Source organism: Aspergillus aculeatinus (assembly GCF_003184765.1).
Source record: "Aspergillus aculeatinus CBS 121060 unplaced genomic scaffold BO66scaffold_7, whole genome shotgun sequence".
NCBI lineage: Eukaryota > Fungi > Ascomycota > Eurotiomycetes > Eurotiales > Aspergillaceae > Aspergillus > Aspergillus aculeatinus.
The window spans coordinates 443,604-464,460 of NW_020291476.1; the positions used below are offsets into that span (position 1 = coordinate 443,604).

General features: G+C 51.5%; 7 protein-coding genes across 7 annotated transcripts; 5 read left to right on the forward strand and 2 right to left on the reverse strand.

Annotated features, from left to right (window-relative positions):
- Window positions 1–1,288: 1,288 nt before the first annotated feature.
- On the forward strand, window positions 1,289–3,159 carry BO66DRAFT_418088 (pex2/pex10/pex12 family protein). The gene is made up of 3 exons (XM_025649719.1): window positions 1,289–1,698; window positions 1,765–2,028; window positions 2,083–3,159. Exons 1-3 carry the CDS (start codon window positions 1,390–1,392, stop codon window positions 2,935–2,937), a joined length of 1,428 nt encoding a protein of 475 aa, XP_025507294.1. The 5' UTR covers window positions 1,289–1,389; the 3' UTR covers window positions 2,938–3,159.
- A 501-nt stretch (window positions 3,160–3,660) lies between these two features.
- Window positions 3,661–5,656, forward strand: ilv3B (putative mitochondrial dihydroxy acid dehydratase). Its single transcript, XM_025645293.1, has 3 exons — window positions 3,661–3,783; window positions 3,850–4,063; window positions 4,117–5,656. Exons 2-3 carry the CDS (start codon window positions 3,853–3,855, stop codon window positions 5,568–5,570), a joined length of 1,665 nt encoding a protein of 554 aa, XP_025507295.1. The 5' UTR covers window positions 3,661–3,783; window positions 3,850–3,852; the 3' UTR covers window positions 5,571–5,656.
- A 1,296-nt stretch (window positions 5,657–6,952) lies between these two features.
- Window positions 6,953–9,230, forward strand: BO66DRAFT_408814 (RNA 5'-triphosphatase domain-containing protein; the record flags this gene model as incomplete). The annotated part of the gene is made up of 2 exons (XM_025649145.1): window positions 6,953–7,400; window positions 7,456–9,230. The coding sequence occupies 2 exons, from the start codon at window positions 6,953–6,955 to the stop codon at window positions 9,228–9,230; spliced, it is 2,223 nt and encodes a 740-aa protein (XP_025507296.1).
- Window positions 9,231–9,696: 466 nt separating this feature from the next.
- On the forward strand, window positions 9,697–11,226 carry BO66DRAFT_223231 (40S ribosomal protein eS19). Its single transcript, XM_025642698.1, has 4 exons — window positions 9,697–9,814; window positions 10,381–10,444; window positions 10,536–10,596; window positions 10,673–11,226. Exons 1-4 carry the CDS (start codon window positions 9,785–9,787, stop codon window positions 10,959–10,961), a joined length of 444 nt encoding a protein of 147 aa, XP_025507297.1. The 5' UTR covers window positions 9,697–9,784; the 3' UTR covers window positions 10,962–11,226.
- Window positions 11,227–12,073: 847 nt separating this feature from the next.
- On the reverse strand, window positions 12,074–12,765 carry BO66DRAFT_435417 (uncharacterized protein; the record flags this gene model as incomplete). The annotated part of the gene is made up of 3 exons (XM_025650848.1): window positions 12,074–12,103; window positions 12,177–12,400; window positions 12,585–12,765. 3 exons carry the CDS (start codon window positions 12,763–12,765, stop codon window positions 12,074–12,076), a joined length of 435 nt encoding a protein of 144 aa, XP_025507298.1.
- A 435-nt stretch (window positions 12,766–13,200) lies between these two features.
- Window positions 13,201–15,609, reverse strand: BO66DRAFT_468783 (CAIB/BAIF family enzyme). Its single transcript, XM_025652676.1, has 5 exons — window positions 15,296–15,609; window positions 14,760–15,225; window positions 14,406–14,704; window positions 13,851–14,351; window positions 13,201–13,793 (listed from the first exon to the last, which is right to left on the reverse strand). The coding sequence occupies exons 2-5, from the start codon at window positions 15,139–15,141 to the stop codon at window positions 13,248–13,250; spliced, it is 1,728 nt and encodes a 575-aa protein (XP_025507299.1). The 5' UTR covers window positions 15,142–15,225; window positions 15,296–15,609; the 3' UTR covers window positions 13,201–13,247.
- Window positions 15,610–18,316: 2,707 nt separating this feature from the next.
- Window positions 18,317–19,959, forward strand: BO66DRAFT_223298 (uncharacterized protein). Its single transcript, XM_025642699.1, has 2 exons — window positions 18,317–18,516; window positions 18,735–19,959. The coding sequence occupies exon 2, from the start codon at window positions 18,789–18,791 to the stop codon at window positions 19,926–19,928; it is 1,140 nt and encodes a 379-aa protein (XP_025507300.1). The 5' UTR covers window positions 18,317–18,516; window positions 18,735–18,788; the 3' UTR covers window positions 19,929–19,959.
- Window positions 19,960–20,857: the final 898 nt, after the last annotated feature.

A 20,857-nucleotide genomic window follows, 5' to 3' on the forward strand; every position in this document is an offset into this window, starting at 1 on the left:
ATGCAGGGCAGCAGGACATCCATCGGGATAGCTGCATCCTGCCCGCTTCTATCACTGCACCTCCTAGGATGCTAGACTACCTAAGGTGCTCACAGGGTCATTTGCGCCATATTTTCATCCAGCTCTGAGTCGAGTTTCTTCCAACAACTGACCATGAGCCTAAAATTGACCAATTACCTTTGCTATAAATGTAAGTAGAGTACCTAATAGCAATACTGAAAGCCAGATTTGATGAGAGTTCTAGCTCTCGCCGGTCAGCTTCGGAATAAGATCTTGGCTACAAGGTTGGCTGCATCTCCAAGCCGGGCTCCAGGCCGGGCTCCTACCTTTCGACCATCTGCCCCAATTCAAGGCATTATGCTCCGCAATCTTTCAGGTGAACAGTTGCGATGAGCCCTGGACCATGTTATCTCATCTGCGAAGCAGTAATACTTGATTACCTGAAGCACCGGATTTTCAGTATCATAGTGGCAGAACTTCAGGCGCATTGTTCTCGGCCAGTCTAGCACATTGATCACCTTCGACACTCAAGACAGCCTTATTCGATGAAATGCAAAGGGGTGCAAACTCTATGCAATCTTCGGTCGAGAACCACGTCCTCGCAATCTGGACGAATGACACGCATAGCCTTGACCCCTCAAGTGCCCCTGGACGTAGCATTGGTTGGACTCGGCGCTCCAAGTTTGGCTGGGAAAAATACCCCATACATTCATCGCACTTATTGGACAGCTGCATGCATATTATTTCTATGCCGTGCGGCTGGATAAGGGTTCTACGGCGCAGGAGAAGGTATTGTAGGGCTGGGGTTGTTGGCTAGCTAACTATATATTGTAGACATGAACAAGATTGAAACAATTTCACCATAAGGAAACTATTCTAGATATCGCCTTTGCAGGACTCAGGGTTTTGCCCAAAAATTGGACCCCACCGGTCAGTCGCATCTGATCCCTTATGTATTGTATATTTATTCAATGTTATCGCTGTAGCAGAGGTATGGGTGCATTTAAGAGTGACTGAGACATCAAACGTAGATACTGAGAGATTCCAGACCCTCATAGCGCTGGATCCATGAGGATCAGTTTCAGTCAAAGGGAAAATAGATGAAGATCTGTTGTCTACCTACATATTTGTAGCACTCTATTGTCGAGTTGACAGAGCCGATGACAATTGCTTATCTTTCCATTGATGTCACGTGTATCGTGTCCAACCTCGGCAGTTTCCCTTCCGGTCGGGGGTGCCGAGCGAACGAGCAATCAGCCTCGCTAGCATGATCACCTCCGATACAACATTCAGGTCGTCCCTGGATATTGCAAGGCTATCGACACGACATTACGAAGCCTTTCTACTTTTTTACAGATAGAACCAAGTCATCCCAACAATGATCCTGCGATGAGTTCTACAAACTTTGCCGCTGCTCAAGAGCGGGTTCTCGAACGTCGTCGTCTCCGCGAGGCCGAGGCTCGCTCCAGGCTTGCTGAACAGCAACAATCCCACCCTCTCAATCACGCCGCTCTCCAAAAACTCCCTTATCCTCTCAACAAACTACCTGCGCCGGGAATCTCTATATGGAATGCTATAAGAGGCCGCGAAGGACTGAGACCAGCTTATCGCGTCGGTCAGGTGGACGCCGAATTGCTGGATGAGGAGTTGCTGGGGTTGCTCAAAGGACAAGTTGGAGATGCATTGAAGTATTACGGTGTTCGTTTCCCAAAAGCCTGTGTACACTTGGTCTAGTCGACATGCGCTAATCGTTACTCCCAATAGCCTCAAATGCGAGAAGATTGGTCCCACGAGATCCAATTCGCTCTTCGTGCAGCCCTGTTCAAGCTTTCGATCTGGGATCATAATGCCTCATACGGCGCGGCATTACAGAACCTGAGATACATTGATAGTCGGAGCAAAGGGCCTGTTCATTCGGCTCCCACCAAGTGGCAGAAGTCTCTATATGGTCTCCTCACCGTTGGCGGTCGCTATGCTTGGGGCAAGTGGGAAAGTTGGTTAATAAGCCAAGAAAGTGGCTATGACGAGGTAAGTCAGAGCCCCTCCTTTGAGACCCATCCTGAACGTGGCTCATGGTTTCAGCCATCACAAGAGGTACGGATGCTGTCGCGAATGACCGACCTTGTCTCCGCCACTCACTCAATCGCCGCATTTATCTCGTTCTTAGTATTCCTAGTCAACGGCCGGTACAGGACACTAGTTGATCGCATTATCCGCATACGCTTGATGCCGCCGTCTGCACAAGCAAGCCGCGAGGTGTCCTTCGAATATCTGAATCGCCAGCTGGTTTGGCACGCATTCACGGAGTTTCTCCTATTTCTCTTGCCACTTGTTGGCATAAGCCGATGGCGCCGATGGCTCTCTAGACTGTGGAAGAAAGCATTATCTGCACTCAAATCAGGTAATGAAGACGACGAGGTGGACGGCAAACAGGGAGAGCTTGCATTCCTTCCAGAACGAACGTGTGCAATCTGTTACAAAGAGAACAACCCTGCCGCCGCAACAGAAAGTGACGCCATTGCAGCCTCGGCGTCATCTGGAGGGATCATTGGATCTGCTCAGACCGATATTGCCAACCCGTATGAGGCTGTTCCTTGCGGCTGTATATATTGCTTCGTATGCATTGTACAGAAGCTGGAAGCCGAGGAGGGAGAAGGCTGGATCTGTCTCCGATGTGGTGAGGTTGTGAAAAAGTGCAAGCCATGGAATGGCGATGTGCTAGAAGACGCTCGTCCGCAATCAAGCTCAGGGAAGATTGTGGGGTTCGCTATGGATGGCACTGCAGACACGGACAGCACCCACCGGGGAACGGAGTCAGAGCGGCACGCGGAAAGGACGACCGCGTCGACGGATTCATCATCAGATGAAGTGATGCATGAGTCGGACCACTGGTCTACGATTGAGAAGGGTTCTGTGGAAAATCTGGACAACAGCTAATCAGAAAGCACGAAATAAGTGGTTTTTGGTGCGGGATGATTTGTCGAGACCTGCCAAATCTCTGACTACAATACGATCTTCTCACCTTGACGAGTCGCATATCTTGATGACTTGACTCAGGTTATTGGATTGACTACGATTTAAAGATACCCAGCAGTTTTTAGAATCTATTCTTGCTGCAGCGACTTGAACAGACGTCAAGCTCCAAGCTCCAAACACATGTAATAATACGGGTCCTCTATCATCAAGCATGAATAGGTATGCTTTGTAGGGAAAAGAAACAATTCCCATAAAAGAAATCTTATTGGACTACATAATTTGTCCTTTTCATCACAACTTGGAAGCACTCATGCTTTGCATCTTTCCAACCCAAGCGACGACATGGTGGACCCACTCGGTCGAAGCTGTCTTCAAATCACAACGAGATTTATTCCGATTACCGCTAGAGTGCCGCGGATGTCGTCCTCCCCCCACAATCGGACACTTCGCCGATGGCGGGGTCGCCGCACTTCCGATCGAGGAGCTCCCCCTCATAACCTTGAGCACGAAGCACGAAGAATAATTCTGCATCGACATCTCGTCTGTTCTCTGTCAGCCTCGCTCAGCTCTAGGTAGAACAGGCTTAGAGAAGTCCGCGCCAGAAGCTCTACAATACCAGTACATTTTCGTTCAGCAAGCTCCAACATGGACCCCACCAAGCCAGCCGGCGCCCCCTCCAACCTCCAAGAATCCAAATACATTGACTTCCCAGCTCTCCCAGCCGATGCGAAGCATGAGGATGGCACCCCTGTCTTGAACAGATGGTCTTCGACCATCACGAAGGGTCATGATTTTCCTGGTGCGAAGGTTCGTTAGCTTAATTCAGGTTCACTCGATGTATGGTCTCGGTCGCTGATACCAGATTCAATCTAGGCAATGCTTTATGCGGCAGGCATTCCCGACAACAATGCAATGACGAAGAGTCCCCAGGTGGGAGTTGCTTCTGTATGGTGGGAAGGCAACCCGTGCAATATGCATCTTCTAGACTTGGGCAAGACGGTGAAGAAGGCAATCACAGAACAGGGTATGATCGGGTGGCAGTATAACACAGTCGGGGTGTCGGACGCAATAACTATGGGCAGTGAAGGTGGGTACATTCAGGTCCTTGCATGAATGAGGCTGTTACTGACTGGAAGATAGGCATGAGATTCTCCCTCCAGACCCGCGAATTGATCGCCGACAGTGTCGAGACTGTCACATGCGCTCAGTACCATGATGCTTGCATTGCCATTCCAGGATGTGACAAGAATATGCCTGGTGTAGTAATGGGAATGGCCCGACACAATCGCCCCTCTATCATGATTTACGGAGGTACCATTCAGATTGGCTATTCCAATCTTCTTAGGAAGCCTATTAACGTGTCTTCCTGTTTCGAGGCCGCTGGTGCTTATGTATACGACACCTTGCGTCAACCGGACGATGGAGGCGACACTAGCAAGACTAAAGACGAGATCATGGATGATCTTGAGAGACATGCCTGTCCCACTGCAGGCGCGTGCGGAGGCATGTTCACCGCCAACACAATGGCCACAGCGATTGAGTCTATGGGTCTTTCGTTACCCGGTTCCTCCTCCACGCCCGCTTCGTCTCCGTCAAAAATGCGGGAATGTGTCAAGGCAGCGGAAGCTATCAAGATTTGTATGGAGAAAGACATCAGGCCGAGGGATCTGTTGACAAAGCGCTCTTTTGAAAATGCCCTCGTCATGACAATGGCTTTGGGAGGAAGTACCAATGGGGTCCTTCACTTCCTGGCTATGGCCCGGACAGCCGGGGTAGATCTGACCCTGGATGATATTCAGAGAGTCAGCAACAAGATTCCCTTCATCGCTGACCTTGCCCCCAGTGGAAAGTATTACATGGCGGACCTGTACGATATCGGAGGTATCCCGTCCGTTCAGAAGCTACTGATTGCAGCGGGCCTGCTCGACGGCGATATCCTTACGGTGACTGGCAAGACTCTAGCCGAGAATGTGGCTTCTTTCCCATCACTGCCGGAGGACCAGGTCATCATCCGGCCTCTCAGCAATCCAATCAAGTCAACAGGACACCTTCAGATCCTTCGAGGCAACCTTGCCCCTGGAGGTGCCGTAGCCAAGATCACTGGCAAAGAGGGTACTCGCTTCGTCGGCAAGGCACGGGTGTTTGACAAGGAACATTCTCTCAATGAAGCTCTGGACCAAGGCAAAATCCCCCGCGGCGAAAACCTTGTCATTGTGGTTCGTTACGAAGGCCCCAAGGGTGGGCCAGGAATGCCAGAGCAGCTCAAAGCCAGTGCTGCGCTCATGGGAGCTAAACTCACCAACGTGGCCCTCATTACAGATGGGCGGTACTCTGGAGCCAGTCACGGGTTTATTGTAGGTCATATTGTACCTGAAGCCGCCGTTGGGGGACCGCTCGCAGTGGTTCGTGACGGCGATGTCATCACCATCAATGCGGAGACAAACGAGATTAGCATGGATGTCTCTGACGAGGAACTTCAGCAACGGCTGAAAGAGTGGAAGCCTCCGGCTCCCAACGTCACACGGGGTGTGTTGGCCAAGTATGCCCGACTTGTTGGAGATGCTTCCCACGGAGCCATGACGGATCTTTTCTAGATCCAAACATGACACTTGTTGTCTTTTCTTGTACAACTCAATTGACTGATGGTAAGCGGTGAGAGCAAATGAAGACCTATTGCGATATATCCCGTCTACTCGAGCCATTCTTTTCGTAGTGCAGTGCAAGTCGTCTTCTAGATCCCTTAGGTTCCCGCATCCGGCTTTGATCGTAGGCGTATGCCTGGCTGACCTGAACCTGAAACATTTATCACGTAAACAGAACCCTGTGTGGGTTAATTTGACATGTTCTCTGAAAGCCTGATGATTTAAGTTACAAGCTTAGCGATGTAGTGTTTATGCCACTTCATTCAGGCATACACTTGTGCTTAGTCATGCCACGGGATGCGGCGTGACGCCATGAGTGGATGTGATTCATCGCCGGCAAATTTGCGACGAACAAGAATTCCAGATATCCTCCACGGTGTTGCCTCCGAGTCTCTGACAGGCTCGTTTGCGTTAGGCACTTCCAGACTGATCTCCGCCGAAAACTTAGTTTCTTTCCGGATCTCTTGCCTCCTAAATCGATTTCCGCTCCGCGGTTTAGTTCTCTTGTTAAAGTTCGGATCGCATTCGGCAAATGGTGTTGTGATTTTGGTCGTCTTCTGTCTACGCAAGGTATGTTCCTCACTTCTGCCCACGGTACCTTGCAGCCTGTGCTTGTATACGTCCTGCACCCTCGCGTAACAGCTCTCTGGACTCACGTCGGCCCATTGACTAACAACTTCCAATAATCAGTTGCGACGTAAAGACCTATTGATACCTTGCGACCCGTTGGAACAACGAATAGTCCCATGTGACCCGTCGGGTCCTCGTTTGTGTTTCGTCGCCCAGGATTTGAGCATATTGTCGTCATCGGAAGCCCCTGATATACGAGTACCACTCCTTGCCGGATCCCATCAGAGGCCGGTGGAGCTGTCAGATTCTTTGGGGGTGCCTAAATCCAGCCAGGAGACCAACGTGTTGGGTATCAGCCTTTCATTGGTGCATTCGACTGGGGGCGCACTTAAGAGTAGTCACTAAGAACGGCGGCTTGGAATCGCTCCTTACCTTCGACAACCTTTTCAGTCCGGCGCAGGTCCGTAGCGCAGATCCATCTTACGGTGATTGCTCGATCGGCCCGCTTCTTTGCCTCACTATCGATCCGGAAACACAGTCTAGCTTCCAAGGAGGTGCTGTACTTCTGGCTCGTGGAGGGTTCGATTCGCATTCCAGAACGGATCCTCGTCACTCCCGATTCTTGGTCTGGACGCTGGTCGACAGGGAACCCCCGGCACTGGGCGTTGGGGCTTGGAAGGACGGTGAGCGGGTGAAACAAGCTCTCTTGGTCATCAGCCATATAAGCCTGGGAAGCCTCGCAGAGGCGGCTGCCTTCGTTGGGGATGGATTCTTCAGTTGTACCACCGACTTTCCCTGCCACATCCCGTCCTGGTATCGTCGAAAGTGGTGCGCTTTCGCGTGCATGGGACACGGTCTACTCGACATTCTCTCGCTCGGGCATTTCTATTTATCTCTCTTATCTTACTCAGATCTCTCGTTACGATGGAACTTTGAATTGGGGAAAGGTTGTGTTCCTTATTACCTGCATTGCCACGATGGTCGGATGTGGTTTCGTTACCTCGATTTTGCGGCGAAAGGGCTGGGGAGCAACCCCAGCTAAGAAGCGCTTTCGCCGCGCTCTACGCAAAGACTACTCGAAGCGCTCTGCTGGTACTGTAACTTCATCGGAAGACGAAGACTATGATAGTACTGGCTCCCTGAGTCACGGCTCCAATGAGACCATATTAGAAAAACGGGAAGCATCTCAGCATCATGAAAAGCGTGAAAATGGTGAGTGAACTAACACCCTAGCTGCTTCGTTCGGTGACTGACTGGTTGAAAGCAGCGCATGACACGGACCCGGGTCTGTTAAAGAAACACTCAACATACCTGTCATATACAACATCAGTTGCGACCTATCCGTCTATTAGAACCTTCAACCGACCGCATCCGCAGATGGATAAGCTTCCCACCAAGCCTACTCCGATTCCGCTGTTGGTTTTTGTACATGGCCTGGGCGGATCGTTGGCACAGTTCAACCATCTCCTGACCAGCTTGTCAAACATTGGGCCTTGCTTTGGTATTGATCTTCCGGGATGTGGATTGTCGTCATTCAATCCAGATTCCTGGGATGCATATACCGTTGAGGCGCTGGCAGAGCTGCTGGCAACAGCCATCGAGCAACACCGCGATAAGGATGCAGGGCAAGGTGTGGTTTTGATAGCTCATAGCCTGGGCTGCTCCCTGTCTGCGCTATTGGCGTCTTCCACTTCTAGGATTGGCTCCAGTCTGAAGGAGCATATCTTGGGCCTTGTTGCTGCCTGCCCCCGTGCGACGCCTCCACCTGCCCATGACGTTGCCAAGTTTCGTCGCCTACTTCAAATCCCCGGCCCGGTCTTTGACCTTTGGCGTTCCTGGGATCGACGTGGTGGCCTGCATAGCAGCAGTGTCAACCGACTTGTTGGCGCGGCAGCAGATCCAGATACAAGGGAGCTCCAAGTACGCTACAACAAGCAGAGCAAAACCCCGGTATGGAGGCGGATGGCTTGGGGAACGCTCCCTACCTACGATAAGTCTGGTAATCCTGTTGGGGGTATTCCGGGTGAGGCGGTGTGGGCAGGTGTCGAAATTCCTGTCTTGCTCGTGGCTGGCGAGGCTGATGCAGTGAACAAGCCCATCGAGCTCCAAAAGATACTCGAATTTTTCGGGCAGAGCGGGCGTAGTGTTGGCGACGGCGCCGATGCCGTGACGCCGATTCCCGATGCCTCCGCAATAAATGACAAGGCTCCCGCGTCCTACGACCATCTGGCACATGAGGAAAGTTTCGGACTCGAGGCGCAAGTTGCCGAAAAGAAGTTGACAAATAAGACGGACGAAGCGACCGGGCACCAGCGTGCTGTGAAGACTGTTATCCTTCCGGCGCCAGCATCTCATGCACTGATCTACGACCGTGCAACTTATCGCACACTGGCCGGAATCATCCAAGACTTTCTTAACCAGTATATCGACAATCGTCTCAGCATGGGATGGCAATTACAATATCTCAACACCTCCGGCAAATGGGACGTGAAGAATCTGGCCAAATGGAAAAAGGTTACGCCTGTCTCACAACGCATTGATGATACATTTGTGGCCATGAAGATGCTGCGTGAAGTCGACGAGGAGCACAATCCGGTCCTGTTCTCGCAGACGTACCGTGGCCGCATCTATGCTGTGGTTGACATTAGCTATGAGAATCCGGTGTACAACCCAGCATCGATGGAAAAGGGCGGTATCCACTACCACAAACATCCGACGGTGTCCAAGATACCTCCCACGCCGGATGAGGTTCGAGATTTCATTGCCTTGATCGATCGGCTGCAGAATGAGATCACTGAGATGATGGTGAAATCAGACAATCCGGAAGGCCCACGTCCAGTGGTTGGAGTTCACTGTCACTACGGATTCAATCGCACGGGATTCCTGATCGTCTGCTACCTGATCGAACGACGCGGATTCAGTGTCCAAGCGGCGATTGAAGAGTTTGAACGACGACGTCCACCGGGAATCCGACACGAACACTTTATCGATACATTATTCGTGCGATACTGCGTCGGGCTGAAGCGAGCGCCTACGCTTTGAGAAGAATTGATGTGGATTTGGATTTGGCGCTGGCATTGACTGGCACTGGCGTTAGGAACTGGGTTTGACGATTGATGACAAGACTACCATAATTAGATTGTATATTACGGCGATTTATTTCACACTGTATGATAGTAGAGTTCGCCTGCTCTGACATAATGATGAGTACGAATTGCAAAGCGTTTGTTTGGATAACTAATGTTCGTTCGGCTAATTGTAAAGCGGCAGAAGGTACGAAGTACTTATGCGGGAAGTAAATCAGGCATGAACATTGTCCTGCCTGAAGAAGCGGGTAGCAATCAGTTTGATATGTCTTGATATGTCGGCCTCAGGCACCCACCCCTTAGGGTACGGCTAATCCCGAAAAGGCTAAGCGAAGCGCCCACAGCCAACCGAGAGGCACTACGAGCGCGAATGTTGTGTGCGAATCCGAAATTTCGAGGCTTGAAACCTGCCGACTCCTCAACGACGACAACGACGACCCATCCTCCCACCTCGTCCCTCTCTTCAGCTCCCTCTTCGATTTCCCCGTTCGAGGTCCACAAGTCGCAAAAATGGGTGGTGTCACCGTTCGCGATGTCGACGTAAGTCGCTTCCTTTTGATATAATGGTCCTGATGATTACGGCGAGGCGTCGGTCGGGGGGCATGGATAGGATGATATGGCATGGCACGGGCACAGACGAAAGAAAGAGGCATATTGCACACAAGCGGGCAGCACAATCCGACGCACGGAGCGATCACTACAACAACACGATATGCGACAGGACAAACAAGGAAGCATGGAATCAAAACGAATCGGCGGTACTTCGGACAACGCGGGTGTCTTCTACGGAAAACAACGCAGGATAGTCTATGAAAAAAGCCAGGGATATGGAAATGGAACGAACCCCCGCGATCGGACGAGAAATCAATCTCTTGCAGCCATATGTTTCTCCGCAATATATGAATTTTCACAAGCAAAAACGGTTTTGCGATTTGAGCTGAGCGATCAATCACGCCGCGAACGACTTTATTTATTCTCCCAAGTGTGCCTATGCCATGCCATATCTGCCTGAAATGCCACACGAACAACGACAGGCTTCGCTGCAATGAGTGATGTTTGAGAAGACCGATAAGAACGGGTCGGCTAACGAGTCTTTGACCATACAGGCGCAGAAGTTCATCGCTGCCTACTCTGCGTTCTTGAAGCGTCAGGGAAAGCTCCCCATTCCTGGTTCGTTCTACACCACATCACCGATAACTTTCGCAATCTCGCGAGGAAACAAACGACTTAGATCAGAGAACTAATCTGTTTTCGCCATTAGGATGGGTTGACACTGTCAAGACCTCCGCCTCCAACGAGCTCCCTCCCCAGGATGCCGACTGGTACGACATTCTTCACCTCTGACACCGTCCGTATCCGGGCAAAGATCTGACCGAGTCTCCGTTTTCTACTCTATAGGTACTACGTCCGCGCTGCTGCCGTCGCCCGTCACATCTACATGCGCAAGACCGTCGGTGTTGGCCGCCTCCGCAAGGTCCACGGTTCCGTCAAGAACCGCGGTTCCCGCCCCAACCACCACGTCGATGCCTCCGGCTCCGTTGACCGCAAGATCCTCCAGTCCCTCGAGAAGATCGGTGTCCTCGAGACCGATGAGGAGAAGGGTGGCCGCCGCATCACCCAGAGCGGCCAGCGTGATCTTGACCGTATCGCCAAGACCACCGTTGACGAGGAGGAGGACGACGAGTAAATTAGTCCCGCTGGATTTCGATTTTAAAATAATGAAAAAGTCCTGATGTTAACCCTCGTCCTTTTTCTTCTTCTAACTTCTTTTTCTCTTCTTCGCCTTTTTCATCCTTCGACGTGGGTTTGAGAGGAGTAAAAAAGGAAAGTGGGAAACTTAGGGGGAGGGAAGAGGCGGTTTTGGGTTCAGCAATCCTTCTTCATCCTACAAGTCGACTTCATGTATAACTTCGTGTGTGTGGCAGACGGTTAAAGGGTGCGAGGCAGGCCAACTTTTTTTCATGGGAAATTTATTTTCGGATGGAAGATGATCACAGCGTGTGGGCAGGGTACTCGAAGATGACCAAGACAACAATGGGAAACTAGAGAGAGGATGAACTTTGAATGATGGTTTTTATTTTTTTGACATATATCTCCCCCTCGAACTTCAGTTGTTCATGCCGGGCATTTGCAAGTGAACGAATTCTTTTCCCTTTCTTTTGACTTGACCCTGTTATCCTGGGGGGATAGCATCACCATGGGATCATTGTATGCAATCAAGCTGTAGTACATATTCGTCTGGGGATAATTTCCATCGGCCCAGCCCAGACGCCAGAGTCTCGATGGATGGTATTGCTGTATGAATTCTGGCAGGCTGGGTTAATTATAGTCAATGCGTCTGCGCTCGAGCCATGCAGAGACCACCAAGTCTGGACTCCGTCGGGTGGTGGTGGTGGTGGTCCGGAGGCGCAACCCTGTTTTGCGGGCTGGCTTCTTGCAGATTGTAAGTTAGCAACAAGTGCCTCTCGTACACTACGCTCTTGTTCTTTCCGCCGTTGCTGCCTCGCTTCCCTGCATGCATGAATCGACAGTACACACCTTCCCCTTCCCCTTACTTACGCCCCTATCAAAACAGACTATCCAACGAATTGACCAGTAAATCAATTGATTTGAACCGAACCAAACCCAATATCGGAACCCCAACTCTTCTTACCATCCATTCTATAGTTTCCCACTTCCCAAACCCGTCTTCCATTCCCCTTCACCACCAAAGCCAAAGCCCCAAAGCCCCCGACCCCAAGGACCCGAAAAGATTCCAATCACCCATTCCAACCAGGGCAAACAGTATAATCAATCCCTCTACTTCCTCCCCGACTGTGCACTAGGATCCTACAATCAAAAGCCAGTTAGTCCCAAACCCAGCCCCTCAGAAAAACAAAAACAGAAAAGAAAAAAAACCCACCAAATAAACCTGATAAAACCGCATCTTCAATTCCCCCTCCTCACCATCAAAAACCACCCTCCCCGCCCACGGCACCTCGACCTCATTCCCCGGATCATTCCGCAGAACGTACTTGACCGTCCCGTAGAGCATGAGCTCGCCCTCCCCGCCGAAGTACACCCGCTCCGGGGTGTGTTTGCGCGAGGCGACGTGCGTCCAGAGGCCGTGGCGGAGGGTACGGATTTCTTTTTTCCAGGGGATGTGTTAGCCAGCGGTGGGGTTGGTGTTTGAGTGTCTGTATTAGGTTCTTGGGTGAGGTTGGGAAGGGAGGGGGTATCTTGTTCTGTGTATAGATGACGATGTGCCGGGGGAGGTGAGGGGAGGGGAGACTTGGGGTAGGATGAATGTTAGAGACAGGGGCAGGGTTACCGTCACGTCCCTTGGCCGTCTTCGGCCCCATGATCAACGTGGCATCTTCCGTGAAGTTCTGGACGTATTGGTCGTGAGCGGATTCGGTGTCGCTGGTGCGGTAGAAGGATTCCAGGAAGGAGATCATCGCCGCGGCGCGCGGGGGGGAGAGGGTCGCGTGCGAGGCGATTTGGTAGGTCATTGTGTTGGTTGGATTTCTTTCTGGGGGAGTTCGGCTAATGTGATGAGGAGGTTGGGTTTTGTGCATATGTTTGAAGTTTCAGATTTGATTTGGATGCTTAGTTTTGGGGTACATACACCGTGGTGGAGATGATGTCAGGTTACTTTGTAGTAATGTAGAAAAGTGATCGGGCCGATGAGGGGGGGGATTGCCATCCGATAGGAGGAGGGTGCATCCGATGGTTTGTGCGGATTGAACAAATTCATACTGTTGGAATTGTCCGCGGGTAATTTGTCCAGTTGCCGTGTTCAGATTGACTTGGGACTGATTCATTGAGGTATTCAAGATTGCGCGATGTGCTTGCTATGGTAGGCTTAGCATGAGATTCGCTGCTGCTACCTCACACAAGCGAATATACTACGACGGATTGCCGGAAAATAAATCAGGATGTGCATGCTGCTACTTCTCCGAATATGTACAAAGACTTCTACCAAGCGTCAAACCTAAACCTTCCGAAAATCCTCCTCTTGCTGCTCGAAATCCTTCCAACTCGCCCGGTCCGTGCCATTAGGCCGGCTGGCTCGGATGAAACTGTTCTCCACACCATCGATTTGGGTGATGGGCCGCACAATCTCAATGTCCCCTCCATAGGCCTTGGAGTACCAGATCTCAGTGAGGGCTTCGTCTCCCGCTTGTTCAGGAGCCGCGTAGAGGTGGGGGAATCGGGCCTGCATGATCTTCAGCACGGTCGAAGAGATTCGATCCACGCTGTCGCAGTGCCGCAGCTTGAAGAACTCGGGGGGCTGCGCAGCGCGCATTTGCTCCTGGATAGCGTCCGAGTATTTGCCAACGGCAAAGAGCAGCAAATCATAATGCATCAACGAAGCTTTGCCGTGGTAGGAGCCGCCCTGCTTCGCGCGGTGGTAGAGACCCGTCAATGCTGCAATTGCCCCCATACATCCGGTGCCGTAGTCGGAGATGGGGAACGGGGGAACCATTGGGGCCGAGTGACCCATGAATTCACCCTGTGCCCATGCAATACCACTCACCTGTAAAGCAAGTTAGCTGTGGTTGTGAGACGCGAGACAATGAACAAGGCGACTTACGCAGTCGGCAATCTGTTGCCAGCCTGGGCGGCCAGCCCATTCACCCTCGTATCCAAAGCAGTTCTCATTCACAACCACAATACCCTTGCCGCGCTTCTCAGCCAGTGCGGCAAGTGCATCCGGTCCGTACCCTAGCTTCTCGAGAGCCCCTGGGCGGTATCCGTCCACGAGAACATCGGCGTCAGCCAAAAGCTCTTCGAATTGACGCCGACCGTCCTCAGACTTGAGATCCAAGTCAGCAGCATGCTTGCCCATGTTGCCGTCCACCTGGAAGAAGGGAACATCAGACAGCTTAGGGCTGGTGATCTTCAAAACGTCGGCACCATATTCCGACAAGATACGTGCCACCGTAGGCCCAGCAATGATACGGCACAGCTCCAGAACCTTGACCCCTTCGAGGATCCTCTTGCTGCCGCTGCGACTAGCAGGGAATGGTGTGGGAGGCAGGTCGCCGCTCAGACGGGTCACCTTCCAAGCCGGTTCCTGGACGTTGAGTTTGCCCTAATCGATATATGTCAGCGTGAATGTCCTCTTTAAGGGACCGAGAATCCGTACATGGGGAGTTTGGATAAAGTCCTCGTATTTGAATGCCGTCACACCGGCCTGTCTCCTCTCCTTGTTCATCTCCTCTAACTCCGCCGCGGAGTATTTCTGCACATGGCTCTCGATGACCTTGATGATCTCCTCATAATCAGTCAGATCTGGCCGTTGACCCTCCAATCCAATCATTTTCAGCGTCGTGGTAGCCTCGAGTGAGCCATGAATGTGGAAGTATTCGTCCTTGTTCTTGGTCTTGTACAGATTCGCCGACATCCGACGGTAGCCGTTCGACTGGGCTGCGAGCAAGTCCGTGTCTAGGACAATCAGCCACACGAACATTGACCCCTCAGGGAGGAAGAATTTGCCCACCTTTCAGCTTCTTCTTCACTTCCGGATCCAACTTGGACAATCCATCCACCTTGGCCATGTACGCCTGGCAACCAAAAGCGGTGGCCCGCTCGAGGCTCACCTTGACATTCCGCGCTTGAGTTGATGGTCCATACCGCAGATCAGCAATTGCGCCTGCCACTGCTCCCTCCACACCTTTCAACGCAGCCAAGGTCTCGGTCTCTTTGAACGGGATCGGGTAATAGATCTGGTCATGGGTGGACGTGAATGACACGGCATCCCTGCGCTCCGCTACTTCCGCAGGCAAGCTGAGACGTTCGGCTTGGTCGCAGAGATGGTTGAAAATGCGACCCGCCTCGCGGACAGGCGAGTATTGGACGCCGCTCTCCGAATTGGCCGCCATACTCTCTTTATCTGATTATAAGATTGACCTCCTTATATTCCAGACCGATATCGTTGGAGTCGCGCTTCCTGCAGACGGCAAGTACTTCCGCAAGTCAGTATGAGGGAAAGCAAGAAGAAGCCCACGCAGTCTATCCGGGGAGGGGGAAACGGACCCAGATATATGTAGATCAAGGCCCGCCAGAAAAAGCGACGTTTCGGCAAAGGAGTTTCTGGATCGAGGAGAAAGCAAGCAGCCCTTCTACTTTTTGACGGTTACGGTGGGTTCAGTCGCCCGGGTCCATTCCGAGGGATTGTCCCGTCGGGTGGATGCACGTCTGGACGACCGATCGGCAAGCACAAATTCAACGGCAGAGCCCATTATGCCTGCTGAAGATTGTACTACGACAGGCAAAACGTTCTCTCTGGTCCTTGGGTAATAGCATCGGGAGAGGGGGACTCTAACCCCGCAGGGGAGAGGCGGATTGATTCCCGAAGGGTGGGAATGAGTTGGAGAAGTGCGTTTTCGGATGTGAGGCCGATAAGATCGGAAGCGGATTACGGTCCGGTCAGATGACGTCGCCACGGGAGCTGTGACTTGATGCCTGAGTTAAACGGCAGCATCAGGCACCAGCAACTTCGCCGTGCTGTGGCTTGAGCTGGCCGACAAATACTCGTACTTGAATACTTTGACTGATTGAATGATTATCAATGCTACGTTGTAAATAGCCACTAACTTCACAAGTACAATTTGTTCTTAGACGTAATGAAACATATTTACCCTGCGCAACCTTCTTACCACACCAGTGCTCGCTTCAAGAATATTTATCTCCACATGACATGAAAGGTGAATGAGATGTAGACTAAGAGGCTGATGGCGATGAAACAACTCTACTACAGCCAATAAGGAACCTCCAGACGATTGAGACGCATTGATTCCTTCAAGACATTCTACATGTCTTAAACTAAATTTGAAAACCTATTTGCAAGAGAAGGCATTGCACACGACATAGGTACATGTCTTTGTCGGTGAGCATTGGACCTGCCCCTTTTTGCAGTACGGTAGGTATGAAGGGGAAGAGCATGTCACAGACGCATGCCGTATGGGTGGTCTCTTATTAATATATATCTCAAGCCGGAGGATGTATCAGTTTAGCGTGAGGGCCGGTCTAGTTTGAATGATGATTGACATGTCTTACCCTCTTGTAGTATGCAAATCCACCCCCGATCTATTGCCGTACTTTTTTTTTACCTAACATTACATGACAGGTTCCGTAAGCGTCGTACATACTCCAAGTACATTTAGGGGACGAGTCCTATACTTTATTCAAAAGCGATTCAATAGAAACCACAGGTTGCAAAGAGCTGCAATGCATTGAATGCAACGAAGGGCCGATTGAAGGCCTATGGAGACAGCCCATCTTTGTGACATCCTGCGGCTGGATCAGCCCCCAACCTTGGGTCTGTCAGCCACTAACTCACCACCCAAAAGCTGCTGACATTTAAGCTCGCAGTGATGGACTGTGTAGTCAGCACACAGTGGCCTTTTCTGAACCGAGTTATAATTAATGCAACCATGAGAGATTTTTAGGATAGGCTTTGGATCAATAAGATTTCCTTTGAGAATCACGTTGATCGAGGCTAAAACTGGTGCCAAAATTCCGAGGCCACCCTCGACCACCGGAAAGTTCTTCAGGTTTGGTACGGAGTACTCAGTACTACCTTCGAATACTTCGATACTACACAGTATTGACGACAAGGATGGATGGCAAATCACCCACCCGTCTTCTCTCTTCTGATGGAGGGGGGAAAGGCAAGCAGCTAAGCAAGCCAGTCAGCCAGTCAGCATAGAATCCTACGGCGCATGTACAGTGCCCGATGCCCACGTGCCGTCGTCATGGCAGATTGTCGCCTACCAGAGTTCGACCAGGCAAGGCGTACGTACGGTAGGGTTCCTGCCCTCACCAGGTTTTCTAGCCAAACCTACATTGCAGACGCCGGGGGTGTGGGAGAGGGGCGCACGGGCACGAGGTACCAGCCTTGATATGTCCGTCGATCGGTGGAATAAAGTGGAAATTGTTTGCTCGAACCGGAGACCAAGGAAATGTTCAAGACCAATTTACATCATCGCAAGTTGATTGTTGGGAGTTTTGGGGGAGTAGAGGAGGGGTTGGTGGGCGGGTATCGCAGGGTTACCACTCACATTAGTCTCTTGGGACTCTGAAGCTGTTTTGAACTGTAACTAAATTCACATTGAAGGAATACATAGTGCGATGTAGTTAGTGCGGGGAGGGGAATGGAGGCGAAGGGGAGGAGGGGAGGAGGGGAGGAGCAAGCTGATGATCGACTGACTAGTGGGATATTCATGATCATCATCGTCAGTCAGTTCGTTCGTTCTTCTTCCTCTCTGTGCGACTAGCACCGGAGAACGGTGTACCTTGAACTTCCTTGGACCTTGATAAGGCCGATACTTTGGAGGTACACAGCCCATACCTCCGATACGGTAAGAGAACAGCAGCAGCGATACCAGGGCTGGTGGCCCCGGATCCTCCCGGTGCGATTTCAAGCGGGCCCAACTGGTGTCCACCAATCCTCGAGCCCACGCCCCAGCCATGGGACTTAGCCCTTAGTTACTCGACTTCGTATGGACCCCGTAAAGGTCCGCCGGTATGGGGCGGCATGACGGGGGGGGGGTTGAGGGGGGTTTGAGAGAAAGAGGAGAAAAGATGCTTTGTCCAAGGAAATAATCCCGCGATAAGAGGGTCACACTCAATTCATTCACTCTGGGCTGGGATTCTTAAGGCTGGTCATTTTCTCCCATTCCCTGGCACTTCAACCCCCCCCCTTTCAAAAAGTAAAAGAGAAGCACAAATGACCCGAAGAGCAAAAGCGATAACACTGGTACTTCCTGAGTACTTGACCGCCGTGTATCATCTGCAATAGAACGGACATTTCCGACTTGCAGTGCTGCTGGTACTGCTACTGCTGCTGCTGCTGCTGCGCCGGCTGACAAGACATTCCATTGTGCTATTCTTACTCTTCTTACCTACCTACTATTATTATTGACGGACTGCAACCACCAACTCCTTGCGTTCCCTCCTCCTTTCCCTTCCCCTCCTCCTTCTTTCCTTCCTCCTTTCTTTTTTTCTTTTCTTCGACCGAAACTCTTCCTCTTGTCTGAATTGTCAAGGAACTTTTTCCATCGACTCTACGTGGTTTCTTGCCAACAACGTGTGAACATTGTTCCCCTGGATCTACTTGTCTCCCACCCGTCGCGTTCCTCCCCTTATCAACCAACCCTACGCCCCTCTTAGCGCGTCGCATCGCATCTGGCTTGCATACTAAGTCCGCTCACCGTTGCGTCTGCACCTCTACGATCTGCTGTCAACAGATTACTGTGAGTCAAAGTCCCCAAGCCTCCGATTTTCACCAACCACACTTTTTTTTCCCCCTTTACATCAGTCATGCTTGACCCTGAATCTATAGCTATTGGAGGGAGTTTGCACTGGGTCTGGAACTTTAGTCATCTCCCTCCATTCATTGTTCCCATTGTTTGGTTTGCGCCGCTATGGTTGGTCGATCATTCATCTGACTCATGTGATTACAGATCAACAGTTAGCCACCAGGTTGAATAGAAGCATTCCTCTCCCTGTGTTCGAAACACCCATCATGGCTTTCCAGAATACCACGTCCAGCATCGCTATGGCCCTTGCTAGTAAGACCGCCTCGGTTGACATCCCCAAGCCGCGTCCCGGCTTTCCTATGGCTAGTCGCGACTCGACTCGCCCCGGGGCTCCTGCCTTGTTGCCCACACCGCCCAACTCTATATCGCCAACTTTGCCGCCTCAGGGCTTCAGACGAGAGGATGTCGGTCAGTCGGGTTACTCTCCGCTTGCCTCTTCGCATGTGGACTCGGACGTCGACCTTGGAGATGTTACGGCGAATTCCCTCGCTGCCCATGATCTCGATAGCACCGGAGCTATAACCCCTGGAATGTTGGCCAAACACCATCTTCCGGCGATTATGCTGCAGCACGGACCCTTGGCGATTCGCCACCTGATGGGTTATCTGACTTCTTCTGTCCCCGGCTTCTCGGGTATCCCTCCGGCCAAAGCACGGAGACTGGTTGTGGCCGCACTGGAGGGTCGAGGGTTCGACGAGAAAAGCGCTGTCGCTCAAAGCAATGTGATCTTCGAGAAGGTTGGCTGGGGTCGCTGGGATGCACGGCGTCGTGGTGAACCGTTGCGCAGAGACTCGCAACGAATGAACATGTCGCCCCCCTCCAGCCCCTCGGACACGTTCTCCCAGCGGGGCATGCAGATTCCCACCACCAAGAGGGACAGCCTGCAGCCCTATGGCACCAGCGTAGCGGGTGATTCCGCCGTGTTTTCCTATTCAACCGAGATGGAGTTTGGCCGTCCCGGCATCAGCATGTTGGAAGAGGAAGCTGACAAGATGTCTCTGGACGGCAACGATCGCGAGTACTGCTCATCTTCTCAGGCCCCTGACGACGAAATGCCAATCGAGGATTGGGGGGAAGAAGATGTGACAGATGAGGAGGATTGGGCGCAGATAGGGGCTGATGCTCTACGTGCACGGTCCCTCAACGCCTCAGGCGGTATTGTCTACGGCAGCGGCAAGTCGCCTCAACTCCGTGGAGGAGGGCCGGCAACCTCATCTTTAGCAAAATCTGCACCGCGCAATTTTCCTATTCAACAGCTTGGGTTCAATCCACCTGATAATGCCATGAATGACGGGGATGAGCGCGCTGCAGCTGCAGCCGCATTGTTACGGCTTGGATCGATGTGATGTGGCTCGATGGCCAGTGACGACCGGCAATTCTAGGGTAACGGTCTTTGCATGACCTATTTTCAGGCTGGACCATTCTTTCTTAGTACATACATTTTTGCTTTCGACTTCCATCTCTGGGGCCACCAGCATGCTGCACGAACACCACCGGGTCGACTGGTTCGATCCCGGGTTGCATTGGGAGTTGGCTTGGCTGATCTGGGATTGACATGAAGGCGTTTTTCTTCTTTTGACGGCATCGCTACGATGCCAATGTCGTCAGCTCAACACTGACAGACGCGCAGTCAGCTTTGACATTCTGTCAGGTGATGGCATGGACTTATGACTATGATACCTCCGCTGCTATCTTGACAGCACCTTCGTTTCCTGCATTGAGCCCTCCGAGGCCTTCAACACATTTACAGTACATATATACTTGATGACACGGGATAATCACCACTCCACATTGTGCATATTTTTGACGGGTTCAGGAAACAGTCAAATGGGGTCTACAGGTTGCCTGTGAGACCATGTGAATATTATATATAGACATTAATACAAACACCTATGCTAGTCATAGACCAAGGCTACCTTTCAAGTGTTGCTTGTTGTATATTCTTGCCTGGTTAGGATTGAGATAATAGACTACGTGTTGCTCATCGTCATGTTAAGAGGACTTATCATGGATTGGTCATCAGTAAGTAAGCAGTAATCATATCGAACAGCTTATCACATATACAGCTTGAACCAAGTGCTACCTTGGAACTCTCAACCTCCGCAGCAGGGAAGCAAAACCACCCCCCCAACAACCAGATACTCACTTTTAGCCCTACCAACCTCCGATAAATAACACGAACAAAAACCCACCCACTCACCCCAAACACCCAGAAACAAACTACAAGCAACAAAGATAAGATCCCAAAACTCCTCCCCCTGGCCCAACACAGCAA

Bases quoted from the DNA above. Each gene is read 5' to 3' on its own strand.
- BO66DRAFT_223231 (XM_025642698.1), top strand. From the start codon at position 9,785: ATGGGTGGTGTCACCGTTCGCGATGTCGAC. The intron at 9,815-10,380 runs GTAAGTCGCTTC...TTGACCATACAG, and splicing joins TCACCGTTCGCGATGTCGAC to GCGCAGAAGTTCATCGCTGC. The intron at 10,445-10,535 runs GTTCGTTCTACA...TTTCGCCATTAG, and splicing joins GGGAAAGCTCCCCATTCCTG to GATGGGTTGACACTGTCAAG.
- BO66DRAFT_418088 (XM_025649719.1), top strand. From the start codon at position 1,390: ATGAGTTCTACAAACTTTGCCGCTGCTCAAGAGCGGGTTCTCGAACGT. The intron at 1,699-1,764 runs GTTCGTTTCCCA...TACTCCCAATAG, and splicing joins ATGCATTGAAGTATTACGGT to CCTCAAATGCGAGAAGATTG. The intron at 2,029-2,082 runs GTAAGTCAGAGC...TCATGGTTTCAG, and splicing joins AAGAAAGTGGCTATGACGAG to CCATCACAAGAGGTACGGAT.
- BO66DRAFT_468783 (XM_025652676.1), bottom strand. From the start codon at position 15,141: ATGGCGGCCAATTCGGAGAGCGGCGTCCAATACTCGCCTGTCCGCGAG. The intron at 14,352-14,405 runs GTACGGATTCTC...TATATCGATTAG, and splicing joins ACTTTATCCAAACTCCCCAT to GGCAAACTCAACGTCCAGGA. The intron at 13,794-13,850 runs GTAAGTCGCCTT...CTTGCTTTACAG, and splicing joins GGCAACAGATTGCCGACTGC to GTGAGTGGTATTGCATGGGC.
- ilv3B (XM_025645293.1), top strand. From the start codon at position 3,853: ATGCTTTATGCGGCAGGCATTCCCGACAACAATGCAATGACGAAGAGT. The intron at 4,064-4,116 runs GTGGGTACATTC...ACTGGAAGATAG, and splicing joins AATAACTATGGGCAGTGAAG to GCATGAGATTCTCCCTCCAG.
- BO66DRAFT_223298 (XM_025642699.1), top strand. From the start codon at position 18,789: ATGGCTTTCCAGAATACCACGTCCAGCATCGCTATGGCCCTTGCTAGT.